Raw genomic sequence first — 13,000 nt, forward strand, 5'->3', positions numbered from 1 at the left:
ATAATAATCATCATCATCATTAAAAAAAAAAAAAAAGTAAAGGGATAAATGAACAGGTGTCAAAGGTCTTTTCCCTAGCCAGTTTTTCCCTATACTTCAGCAGAATTATCATAGATTTCTCAGCTACATTCCCTGAAAAATGGAGTCCAGACTCGCTGGAAACTGCACTTGGCAGACACTCTAAATCTCTCAGTAGTGGCAGCACAACACTTAGCAAAAATGGAGACATTTCTTAGCATGCTCTTTGCAAGAGATGGCGCTGTGTGCAGATCACTGAAGAGTGAAAGACACTCCATCCTGAACCTCTTGCACTACATTTTAACACTTCTTACTTTCTATTTCATAGATCTGAAGACTGGGGAAACAACAAAGGTGATTTTTTTGGATAAGGTGGAAGCCTGACACCCTGTTAGAAAGCAACTCAGAATGTTTCCCAGGGACTGCTCTGTGGTGGGTGGGATGAATGAAAGATATGAAGTTATGAAATAACTATCTCACGCATCATCATGATGATGGCATAAAACCAAAAGCTCTTTCAACTGACAAGTAAACAAACAAGACACAAGAGATCAGGGTGCAATTTTATAGAAGCCCTTAAGCCAGATTTAGTTTCCTCTGACACTAATTTTTTGATGAGGGAACATTTCAAGTCATGTTCTCAATGAACATTTAAATGGTGAGTTTGATAAAACAAGGAAATTCTATGCCACAAAATTAGGTGAATAGGTCTTTCCTGAACTAACAGAGTCCAGTGCTCATGTTCATCCTATCTTACCTAAAGCTTTCAGGTTTAGAGAAACTGAAGAGAAAAGACAACACAGTCTGTATATTCACTGAACCAGGAACACAAAGAACACATCCAGGAATCATGTACCTCAGCAAAAACAGGTCCATTATTTCACAGTGACTAAATTTATTTTGAGGTCCCAACCTCTACTGGTTGTTCTCAGAATATAAAACCACAGCTCCCAGTAGCAGTCTAAAACTGTAAACCTAAGTGGTTCTTTCCCCAGACCACTTAAAATGTACAGAAGAAATCTATTGCTGACAGGCAAAAGCTGTTCTTGATGCCTCAGTTCCAACACCCACTTGCATCCAAAATAAGGATAATTTCTCATATAATACCTTGCACCATTATATTTATGCTATAACAGTTATAATACACAAGGATGGTACTGTCCAGCATAATCCATACCAAAAACAAAGTGCCTTGTCTAGGATCACCTTGAGCTTTGAGATACTGACATAAAATCTCCATTTCTCTGGGGACCTCTAGGACAACACTTCTCATTCCATCTGAGTGAACTGTTCATCCCAAGAGAAACCTTTGCAAGCATCCAAGGGACATAGGCAAAGTTACAGCAACTTTCAGAGAACTGTTTCACAAGAGATTTTAAAGTCTCCTAAAAAACAACTACCATCAAAAGGTTCTTCAAAGACAATACCACGCCAGCAAGGAGAGGATATACAACTCAAAAAATTGTAATATAGCCCATCTCAACAGATGTCTGAGATGAAACGAAAGATGTACTTCTCTGTATGTTGACCTCAGAATACTCTGTATGTGTAGAACAGGAAAAGAGCTAAATGGGTTTAAGTGACATAGTACTTGGAAACAGGCATTGTGCAAACGTACACAGAAATTTTCATTCCAAGACACCGATCAGAAGCTGTAATTTTTTTGTTTTACAACACATTTTTAAAATATTTTGTTTGTTAACATAATATCTACATTTTATGGGTCATTAATTTCACAGTGGTGAGACTACACATACCTATTATGTGATAAAATATAACAAACCAGTAAAACAGCTAAAATACTAACATATCTACTCACCGTGGTGCTGCTGTATAACCTGATGACTTAATTTTATAATGGAAAACCAATGGCTGATCTTTCACAGTGCTTTTCACTCCTATAGTAAAATAATTTAATATTCATTAAAATGTTTCTTAATATTATATTTTTACAAGTTTTTAGATGCTTAGTTAAACTACTGCTCTGGCAATTTTTAATGTCTCTTTATGTTACAAAGCACATTTATGACCAATTACTCTAAAATAATGAATATTGAGAAAAGGAAAGAAATATAAACTGCTCCTTTGCATAATATCCCTCCTCCAATAGTATAAAGTAGGAACTTCACTAAACTTTGAACTAACAAAAATATTGTTCTGAGGAAATTTTTTCGTAATTCACTCACAAATTTGTTTTGTAATTGCCTACTTTATGCTTAGATTTTATAAGCACTAGTTATAATCTATTCACAACCTGTATTTGTAATATGGAACAAATCCAAAGATTTTTAATAAACTGACTGGCAGGTACACATAAATGTTTGTTCTTTTATGTGGCTTGAGAAGTCATTAATAAAGGCTGCATTTACGCTGCAGTCCTGAGAAGCCTCTCCAACCAAAACTAACTTATTAGCATTTCCTATCAGCAGAAACAAACTAATTAAATAAATGGTGTAAAAGGGGAAAACTTGTTCATATTCCCAGGGGAAAACTTCAGGTGCATTGGCAGTGATCTTGTGGGCACATTTACCTATGTTGAGGATAGATGCACCTTCAACTCCCACCAGCTAACCTCTCTCTCTAAGTAGTGAAGAGGCAAAAAAGGGTCCTTCCTGAGGAAGTCCCAAAGAGATTTATTTCTTTACAGCACCTGAGCTATCTGAATGAGACATGTCAACAAGAGTAAAACTGGCATCAGTGCTGGGTTTCAGAAGCAGGCTGGAATTCTAGTTAAAACACTGTAGATGCATTCTCAGAATATCAAACAAAACTAAAAATATAACCTTTGACATTCTAGCACGTCCATGAAGTACAATCAATATAATCAAAATAGATTATTGTACACATCTACAGCTACCGGTAATTTTCTATCTTTTCTAAAGAAAAGTTGATGATGAAAAAGATATATTTTCTACGTATTTTCTGGACTTAGTTTTACTATCATTAAGCAAAGAAGCTACATGTACTCCCACAGCAGCTGGAAGTCAGATGTTTGGTTTTTAGTCAAATATCAGGAACCTGAGGCAAAACTTTCTAAACTTACAGGTATTAACAGAAGGCTCTCCAGGATAATAAAATTAATCAAAACATGTCAGTAAAAATAAGGAAGAAAAGAAAAATTATACATAAAAATACATTACATACTGTGAAAAGACTTGCGGAAAATGTAAACATTCTACACATCTTAACTATTTCAAAACCCAAAGTTTGCAGAGGATTATATTTAAAAGAAGAAAAATGATATATTACCATTCACTACAAATACATATGTGGAATATGAAATATCAGCAGAAGAATAAAATTCTTTCTAATGAAATAAAAATAAAATGCCAAGTATAAGAGAAATCAATATACTCATTATAATAGGCACCAGATAGTGGAGTCAGTTATTGTTTTTAAAGATATAACTTTATTAATTAATATCAAAATTTTTTTACACTTACCAAGTGTTTTCCTAGAAGATTCCTTTTTGTTTTTATTTAAACCTTTACACAATGGAGATTCTGGCAACAAAGAACACCTAAGTTATAAAGCCAAAACCACAAATCAATCAATGCAATGGACAAAAGCATTGGATTAGGAAAAGGTGTCAAAACTTTTTAGTTAACTGTGTGTATGTGTGTAATACCAGTTCGCTTTTCATAATTACCAATCATACAGAGTAGATCACTTATCATTTCAGATAACCAGCAGCATAGGCAAGGCTCAGCCCAGGCTATATTCACAGATCAGTGCATTTACAGGTTAAAATCTCATTTCTTTGAATTCTAAGTGGTGATATTATTATAAGCACTGAAATCTTCACTTCGCTGTAAACTGTACATTTTTCAGTGACTTCAAGATTTCGGTGTTTTCCTGGAAACCATTTCCAGGATCATGAAGGACAATAGTCATCAGGAGTAGTCACCATGGATTCACCAGAGGAAGTGATGCTTGACCAATTTAATAAAATGCTGGGATGAAATGTCTGGCCTGGTAGACAAGGGGAAAGCAATGGATATAGTCTACATGGACTTCAGAAGGCTTCTGACGCTGTCTCCCATAAGATTCTCACAGAGAAGCTGATGAGATATGGGATGGATGAGGACAGTGAGGGGGTTGAAAATTGACTGAACAGCCAGGCAGTGATCAGTGGCCCAAGGCCTAGTTGGAGGCCAGTAACCAGTGGAGTACTCCAGGGGGGCAGTACTGGGTCCAATCCTATGCAACGTCTATTCTAATAATCTGGATGATGGAGCAGGGTGCGCCCTCGGCAAGCAAACAAACAAAAAAAGAAACAAACAAACCACTTCAAGTTATACTGTACCGGGCAATGACTGATAGACTCTTCTCACTTGCTCTTATGAAAATACCACTCTGCTGAGATCTCATCAATGCAGGAAGGTTAACCTCCAACACAGCAATCACATCTTCAAACATCGAGGTGATCAAGCATAAAACCTGCAGCAATTATACTGCAAACTAACACTCCATGTACTTTGTAATTTAAGCTCTATCACTAAGTCATTTATAGTGGAGAATTATTTTGTGTCATTTATGAAATTACTCAAAAATATCCATCAACTTCATCTCACAAAGTATCAAGCAGTAAAAAGTGCTTAATGCCTTCCTTCAAAAATACGCTTATGCTGCTTAAATATGTGCCCTAACAGACTTTCATACCTAACACTCACAGAAATTACAACACCTTCTACAATACAGATATTTCTGCAGTAAGAGTCATGAGAAAAGGGTCACACATGTAGGAAAGACTGGTTTCAGAGTCACACTGAGAACTGATTAACACAAGTGAATTACTTAAGTGAAAGAGCCTTTTTTAAAAGAAAATACTGCTACGTCAAATATGAAGCAAGGCCTAGACTCAGCTCACTTCTATGGGAAAACTAATATCAAAAATGGAGCATAGAAACATCACCTTTAGTTTCCTTAAAAGCTCTTTTTGTGATCTTCCACAGAATTTTTCTCACAACCCAAATAGCTTTAGCAGATTTCTTGGAAGGCTTTAGAAGTAGTTCATCCCAGTATTTGCTTGAGAAAAAGGTGTAACAACGTGCATACCCTTTTTTCCCCTAAGAAAGTGCCTCTGCTCCCACAGTGGTCATTCTCAGCATTCAAGGTACACACCAACTACTATAAAAAACAATTCACTTTTTTCTTATTAATCACTTCAGATAGTATCCAAATTGTGAGAGCTTTAAAACTACCCAGCTATTAAAAGTACTAAGCTCCATAAAGAATCAACCACCTCCAGAGAAACTACTGTGTAATTCACACCAAAAAAAACCTCGAAGGTGTACATTAATCTGTAAACAAAATGCAGAATTAATGCTTATTAAAAAATGGAAATGTAAACATTCATTAAATCAATGTTGAATGTATACTTACCTTTCCATTAACTGTCTTCTTAGTTAATGCACACGATGCAGCAAACTGAATGCTTAGGCCACTGTAATCTTTACCAAAAAGAACATAGTGCTATAGAATTGTATTTACATTGAAAATGGAAAAAAAAAAAATCATTAAAACAGAAAAAAATTACACTAACTTGAGACCATCATAACCCACTCTTTTCACTGTATATCATTCTAGCTTATTGAAGAAGCTTCACATTGTAAAGAGTAGTAGAATAATGTCTTGTAGTTAGGTTGTAAAATTTGATAAAAAATCATTGCTAGCCACTACAGAAATCTAGCACTGACACATGTTTTGAGACAAGTCAGCAATGACAGAAAAACATACAAAAATAAAATACTAAAATATTTAAAAACACTTCAGTTTACCAAATAGCAGAATACAGTAGAAATAATTGTTATACTTGTATATCAAGTGACAAAGAAAAGCAATCCCATCATGTTGTAGTCAGATACTTTATGGTCATACCTTTGTAACATAAAAAAGCTTCCAATTCAAAGGTTGTCAAATTAATAATTAACAATCCAGTAGAGGTTCCTATCCAAAAATAGCTAGTATTCAAGGTGTAAGGTCTATTAAAAAAAAAAAAAAAGTGAGTGTGATGAAGAAGCTGTTCTTATTACAAGATATAGTAATGCTCGTTACCAATTCCAGTATGACAACATTAATAAATCACCCCAATAAAGATTTTAAGTCTACAGTATTTTTTTTTAAACTGTAGGATAAAGTAAAAATCTTCAATCAAACTTTGTGAAGTTTTGAAAACTAGGAAGAGAACACAATTCTTGATGTCATGTAATTGCTCATGGCAAATCTAAAACAGCATAGGATATACTTCAAAAATTACTGTGGTTTGTAAGAGCCGGGAGATGCTGTAAAAGCACTGTATGCACACAGAGTAAATTCAAATGAAGAGGTAAATCTACATATATCCTTACTTTTACCATCTGTAATATGAACACAGAAAAAAAAAACAAAACAGTGAAACTTCAGGTATTTTGGTAGACTACAACAGTAGAAGAGAAGAACTAGCAAAAATTAGGGGAAAAAAAATAAAAAGGCAAGCTTCAACTGTCTGCATCAGTCTATGCTTAGTGGCCATAATATTGCAGTTATGTAATGAAATACAGTGTTTGCCAACACCACAGAGCAGACCAACTGGCTACAGTTTCAGTCAACACCCTCACGGAAGTAAAATGTTATCAAGCATAATACGATTATAACAAATAAATGTTGCCATTCTCAAAAACTAAAAATGTTTTGATGCCACAGTAAATAAGAACTGTCATAAATATTTAAATATTTTTTGCAAATAGAAGTGAGTACACATATCTATTTGATTTGCAAAGTCAGACCACAAAAGTTGAAATGAGGATATAGAAAAACACAAACTTGATGCTTGGCATGAAAAGAGTCACCACAGTGGTTTAATACGTTTTTTTGTGCTCTGTATAGTTTTATTTGTGGTTTGCACTGCTTTCATACACTGCAAATACAGACTGATTTAATTTGTGAATTCTTTGAAATGTTTATACAGTGAGAAGTGGTATTATCAAGTTATTAGGAAAAATGATATCAAGTTATATACACAGGAAGTTGATCTCGCACTGACTTTACAGTAATAAAATGCCATTTGTTGCAATGAAATTATTCAAGTTCAAAAAGCTTAGGGAAATATGAAACCCATAAAATTTTTGTACACCAGTATTGCAGAAGCATTTCATTTTTGCATTTCTCTGCAGGCAGGAAAAGTGGCAAAATCCAGGACTGGTCAACTGTTCAGACAAATCTGAACCTCTACTAAAACCAACACACGATAATTTAAAAATCAAACAGAAAACTACTTCTAACCACAAATTTTTAAAACAAAATATTGTGAAACTTTTAATAGTAAGAATTTAAAAATCGTGGTGGTTTAGAAGCAGAAAAAATGTTCTTGATGCCATAGCTAAAAGGCTAAGTAGTCTTTACAATGCCAGGTGTACAATATCAGGCAGTACCAGGTGGGTGGAGGAAAGTGATGCTATCTCTATTGAGAGCTAATGGGAGTATCTCTATTCAGTGACTTATTTTACTTAAGCCACTGCTGTGAATTTATTTCAGGCAACCATGTCCAAAAAAGACATTGAAGAAGAAGTGAGACTGAGTTTCAGAAAAAGTTCAAAAGAAAATGTTAAAAATTGGTATGAGGTACAGAAAATATGCCTTATACAAGGCTCAAACTATTTTATCCAGGATTAAGTGTAGAGATAACTTGTTAGTGAGCTGTAAGTAGCTATGCAAAGAGGGAATTTGATAATAGCTGGCTCTGGGTAACCAGAATAAAAAACATACAAAAAGCCAATAACTGTACATCACAAGTAATTCAGATGAGAAGTAAAATGGAATGAGTCAGTTACTGGGACAAGTTACATAGGGACATAGCGAATTCTTCATTGCTAGAAAACTAGACTTGTTTAAAGATGTCAGATCAAATCTATAGTTTTCATGAAGGCAAAGCTGTCAAGATTTGAGAGTGGTATTATACAAGCATTAAAACAAATTGACTGTAATAATCCCTCTCTTGGTCTTAGAGGTCTGATATCCCATTAAAGCAAGTCTGAGATGTATGTCTTAAAACTCACCATTTCCTTCCTCTCTAAGGTAGGAAATGCGGGCATCATGGAAATAACTGTTTGTAAATAATTACTTGAATTTGACATAAAGTCAAACAAAATGATCCAGGACTGATGGATATTCTTCTTCTCCCTTTATCAAAAAAATGTTTATAAATCTAACCAGAGGATTAATCAGCTATACCTGTACAACCCACCTGAGAGCAAAGACTGGAATAAACATTTTCTGAAACACAACTTGGCTCAGAAATTTCTCCAAGTGCCAGGTATAAATAACAAAAACAAATTGTTCTATGAAACATTTATTGTGGCTGTATCCGGAATAGACTCCTGGATATCTGTTAGTTTGGTTAAACTTCTCTTCAGGAAAGAGTTGCAATATAAGGATTAATTTAGATATACATCCTTTACCTGGCCAACCAATTCCATAGGAAGGAGTAAAACAATCATGTTTTGAAATGTCTGTCTCTCCGACAAATGCTTGGCTAGAACAGGTTATGAAATTTAAACTTATTTACATTTGGAAGGAAAACTGACACAGGCACACAGTGAAGTGACTGCATGAGACTTATTTCCTTAAGACAGCAAGCTAAAAATAAATTTGGCTTATTAATTCTAATTAAGTATTTTTAACTAGTTATTTCTGATCAGCTGGTATCAAGAGATACCAAAGTGGATATTCCCAATGCCATTTTCATAAAATTATTTTTCAGGCTAGAAACCTGTTTTAACTTTGTATCACTTTCTGTATATTATCTCTCTAAGAGTAGGTCACCAAAACTTGCAGATCACTGAATATATTCTCTGTTTTACCTGTTGCATTAGAAAAGAAATAGTAAATTGCAGTGAAAATATTCTGAGAACCAATAGGAACTCCTAGGAATAGATTCCAGCTGTATACTTGGTGATATTTTAATGGACTTACATGTTTTCTTCGTTACAGAAACATTCTGAATAGTCACAGTGTTCAATTAGGAGGACAGACAATGATGTTTCCACTGGCCCTTCTGGTCTCACGCTGTCTGTTTTGCAAAGCTTGGAATTACTTTGTCTTTCACCTAAAGATAGCCAATCAACAATACCAGCTATCAACAAAACAATGAAATGAGGGAAACAGATGGCATTTAACAGAGAATTAGAAGTAAAATAGTAAAGTAGCATGAAATAAGACCACAGTCAATTTCCATTTCAAAAGATGGAGATATCCTAAGAGCCAGCCTTCTTGAAATAGCTCTCCTCAATACTGTGTTATTTTTAGTGCTATTTTCTTTCAAATATTTAGTAATAAGTTCTGAAAAGCTTACTTAGGGACTGAAAAGGATTTGCAGAAGTTAGGTGCATTCATATCAAAAAGTGACTCTGAAAGCCATATACCAACAGCCCCTAAATATGCTGGGTGCTTTTCCATTTAGCCTGCAGGTTCCCTTTGCACTAAGTTATAGAATCATAAAATCATTTAGGTTGGAAAAGACCTTGAAGATCATGAGGTCCAGTCAAATTCCCTTGGCACTAAAGCTACAACATAATCCAGAAACAAGATGGAAAAATTCATCTTCCAAAGGAGCCTCCAATCCATTATGCTTGTCCAGTTCACACCTAGGAACTACTAGCACTGAACTGAAAACTAAGCACAGACACAACATCACTCTGTTTCAAACACCCAAAGATGAAAGCAACAGGCATGTATTTTACATAATAACAAGACATGTACCAATCTTTCTCATTAGATTGAGATGTCTGCCTGTGCTATTGCAGATGGGCCAGTGGGCAGCTAAATATACAACAGTCATGGGTCCAGAAAGAGAGCAAGCAAGGGAAATGAGATCTCCCCTTCCCCAAAGAAAGCTCCCTCTTGTTTGTCTTTAAGAGAACTTCAACTCACTTTAGCTAGTATGCAAGTAGTCTGAGTGCTTCATTTAGGCATATAGAATATCCTTGCTGAGGTACATTATTAAAAGACTTATAAATACTCTGTGTTATACCCCTAGAAAAACACCACCAATTAAATATATCATGGAGGCTCTGGTATGGATGCAAATAAATAAAATAACTCCTAGAGTCTTCAAAGATAACAGAAATGGTACTTCACTTAGACAATGGATGAATTTTTTAGGAACTGATGCAGTTTGAACTGAAGCCTTGGCCAATGACTTTAATAATAATAATAAAAGCTCAGTATTTCACATCATGCAATAATTTTTATAACATTAAGGCCAAAATGTTATTACAGACACACATGCATAATTCTTCCCAAGTATTCCAATCCCCAGCTATATCTCAGCTTCAGTAAGAATTCCATGCCACCGAGATTCATTAACTCTATCACTTATAGTAAATTCTCATGGTATCAAAGGCACACACCCAGTTACCAACAGCAACTGACATATATCAGCATTTTAGAAGCAGTATGCTACCTGATTCTTTGCCAGATTTCCAGATTTTATTACAGAATTTCTCTTGCTCTTTCTTTAAGTCAATACGTGCCACACAACGGTAATTATGATCAGTGATTAAACTGAAGATCCGGAGCTGCAAGTAAAAGAAAAAGCAATTGCAGTAACTTTTTGATACTAAACATAAAGCTTATATGGATAAGAAGTACAGGTCCAATATTAAAATGTAATTAATATATTTTTATACATTATATATGATGTAACTAATGATTTTTTTATATCTGGAATTTAACCTTGGACCGAAATTAACTTATATGAATTTATATTCCAAGATCATCAATGGGTATTTTCAGTATCAGCAAAAGAAGCCACTGTCAATTTAAACTGTGTGTCTAATTCCCATGTTTAAGTCTTTGAAAAACACTTCTCACAGATTATTTCCTACTATTAAAAATCAAAGGTATTGTGCACACAATTGCTCACTGAGCCATGGAAATAAATTTCATTATTACCTCTCTCTTTTTAGGCACCACTATATTTAAGTGTTTAAACAACAACAACAGTCTTTGAATGCTATAGGAAAGTCTCATGTAAATATATTCTTAACATTAAATTAAAGAGAAGCTGAAATGCATATTCACATTATCACATTTTGCTTAGAATTCCACCGTGCTGAAATCATGGCCTCTCTGATTTATTGTCATGGGTTTCAACCATTGGCCAAAAAAGGAGAATCCTGTTTTTCACCTTTTTTCTCTTAAAATGGCTGTACTTATAGACTCTCAGTGTACACATGCTATGTACTTACTGATTGTAGTTCTAAACCTTTCCCGGTTTTCAGGAAGAAGTTTGTATTTTATAATAGAGGTATTATATACCTTGCATGGTGCATGCTCAAAGCACTGAATTATGCTTACAAAAATAATTATTGTAACAACTCAACATTTGTATGCAAATTGTGAAGATTTTTGATACATAATTAATAATAGACAATTGTTTTATCATACAGAGATTAATTTTTATGTCTGATTCTTACCTGTCCGTCACCACATCCAGTGATGATCTGTTTATTTTCTTCATCAATTAGCAGACTTAGCAAAGGAAATGCTGCTTCAAAAGAGGTGCAATTATTTCCACGGTACACAGAAATCAAATATTTTATTAAAACACACAATTCAAAACCAATGCCTCCTATTGATAAGGACAGGTGAAAAACAACAACACCCTTACGGCAATCCTTACGGTTGCAAAGGGCCCTAGCTTTTGCATTGCAATGGGCTTTCCACATGCAGGTCTGCAGCCTGCCTTTCATCCAAGTTGCCATGGCAGTGCTTTTGGGTAACCTTGTAAATCACTACCATGGCAGTGGTTTTCCACATCCTTTCACCCAAGCTGCTATGGCAATGGTTTTCAGAGCTCCTGTAGTAGTAGTTTTCCGTTGCTGTTCCTACACAATTATTCTCACGGCCTTTTACCTGCAAACCCTAATGTTACTGTTAAAAAAGCTTTTCAAATGTTGCAATTGCCATAGGCAATGGGTGTGGTCTCCCTTCTTCCTCTCCTTTCCTACCATGTGGTTAGAGTTCTTAGTTTACTTTTGGGCATATAATAATAATAATGATACGATGATGAATAATAATTAACAAAGCCTAAAAACTAACACCCATGCACCTGTTGTCTCTAGTCAGAGTGTGCTCCAACCTGCACTAGCTGCACCACAAGCAGGAACAATCAGCACAGAGTTTAAGCAGGTCCCAGTGAAAACTGTGTGTTACTTTAGGAGACATTTATTGGCGAGGTGTGTTCTTGCTGCACTGGAGATGTTTGTCTTCCTCTTTTCTCCTTTTGTTCTCATCTTTCCACAAAAGTAACTTACATTTTTAAAGTCAATGTATGCCTTCAGCTAGAGACCCTGTTAATAAATCTACATATGTTATACATAATATCCTTTCATGTCATATACAAAACTTGAAAAAAAGAAAGCCCATAGAGAGTGGAGCTGTATCTACAAAACAAAAGAGCTCCTATTTGTGTATCTCAGTAAATGCCAAGAGGTATATGCACTCCCTGTACAAACAGAAATGCTTATGAAAGTACACTAAAACTATCTACCCTGAAAAGGAATGACTTTAAAGGACAATATATTTACTAGCATACGATTTACTAGAAATATTTTGACTAGCTCAACTAAATACTTCTATAATGATTTTATTTTATTGTGAGGGACAGACATTATGAAAAGATACATAAAAAATAAAATTTACCTGTTAATACTCCTGACTGATATATTAACAGGCCAGTAGAATAGTCCCATACCTTTGGGGAAAAACAAATAAATAAATAAAGATAGGCACCTACTTAGATCTTTGAGGAAAACACAAACTTAAAGGCCATCAAGTGGTGAAAACGGGGAAACGCAGCCCTTGATACAATATAGTAAGGTTATTTTCAGCAGCTGTTTTATTGTTTTTCACCCCATGTTCACCTTTGTTTAACTGATAAGGAAACCCACTTGGTATGGATACACAAGCAATTAGGAGTTAAGAGATCTTGAAAGTTAAG

The 13,000-nt window shown here is 34.8% G+C and overlaps 1 protein-coding gene across 1 annotated transcript in view; it reads right to left on the bottom strand.

Annotated features, from left to right (window-relative positions):
* The window catches only part of WDR27 (WD repeat domain 27), a 133,438-nt gene that overhangs the window by 113,378 nt on the left and 7,060 nt on the right, over window positions 1-13,000 (bottom strand). The window contains exons 5-13 of the mRNA XM_083830480.1: window positions 12,703-12,754; window positions 11,475-11,548; window positions 10,460-10,574; window positions 8,971-9,103; window positions 5,899-6,002; window positions 5,404-5,471; window positions 4,325-4,458; window positions 3,462-3,538; window positions 1,838-1,916 (exon numbers count right to left, since the gene is read on the bottom strand). Of these exons, the coding sequence (XP_083686606.1) occupies window positions 1,838-1,916; window positions 3,462-3,538; window positions 4,325-4,458; window positions 5,404-5,471; window positions 5,899-6,002; window positions 8,971-9,103; window positions 10,460-10,574; window positions 11,475-11,548; window positions 12,703-12,754 (836 nt within the window). The remainder of the gene's footprint in view (window positions 1-1,837; window positions 1,917-3,461; window positions 3,539-4,324; window positions 4,459-5,403; window positions 5,472-5,898; window positions 6,003-8,970; window positions 9,104-10,459; window positions 10,575-11,474; window positions 11,549-12,702; window positions 12,755-13,000) is intronic.

Source organism: Anser anser (assembly GCF_964211835.1).
Source record: "Anser anser genome assembly, chromosome: 3".
In the NCBI taxonomy this organism is placed as follows: Eukaryota; Metazoa; Chordata; class Aves; order Anseriformes; family Anatidae; genus Anser; species Anser anser.